Genomic DNA, 647 nt, shown 5'->3' with positions numbered 1-647 from the left:
CAAGCTAACTATGCCGGCATTTGATAAACTTGCCTATCTGTTGTGATTTCAGAGTACAAGAAAGCGAGATCGGAGCTCAAGAAACGATCCACAGACACGTTGCGACTGCAGAAGAAAGTGGGCAGGAAAGGAGTGGTAGGCAGAAATGCAGACCTACAGAAAGCTCTACAGGAAGTCAATGAGAGGAAAGCAATTCTGGAGGAGGCAGAGAAGAAAGCATTACGAGCTGCGTTGATAGAGGAGAGGAGTAGATACTGTGTGTTTGTCACCTTTCTGAAACCTGTTGTGGTAAGTATTAGTTAATATCTTACAGTTTTGGAAGGATTGGGGACATTAGATTGGTGTTTAAAACCCTTTGGATGCCCAAAAATGTCAGTATTCTAGGTGCACATAATTTTGAAACTGAAAGTATTTAAATATTGAAAGTTTTTTATGAACTGTAGGATTGTAACAATATGTATATACATATGTTTCCCCCCCCCCTTTAAATCACTACATGAGTTTTGTATAGACCAAATCACAAAACTTGGGCTGCTTTGTGATTTGGTCTGGATTCGTTGTATAACTTAGAAAGTATTTGTTTAATGGAAATAACAGCAGCTTCTGTTACGGAATTGTCATAACGCCTTTGTTTTAACCTAGTACGT

General features: G+C 38.9%; 1 protein-coding gene across 1 annotated transcript; it reads left to right on the top strand.

The window, feature by feature from the left end:
- Positions 1-52: 52 nt before the first annotated feature.
- On the top strand, positions 53-288 carry LOC113473456 (MTSS1-like protein; the record flags this gene model as incomplete). Its single annotated transcript, XM_026833071.1, has 1 exon — positions 53-288. A coding segment is annotated over one exon (236 nt), but the record flags the coding sequence as incomplete, so codon positions are not given.
- Positions 289-647: the final 359 nt, after the last annotated feature.

The sequence above is a fragment of the Diaphorina citri genome, unplaced genomic scaffold (genome assembly GCF_000475195.1).
Source record: "Diaphorina citri unplaced genomic scaffold, Diaci psyllid genome assembly version 1.1 scaffold32505, whole genome shotgun sequence".
NCBI lineage: Eukaryota > Metazoa > Arthropoda > Insecta > Hemiptera > Psyllidae > Diaphorina > Diaphorina citri.
This window is presented reverse-complemented; position numbering and strand designations above follow the sequence as displayed.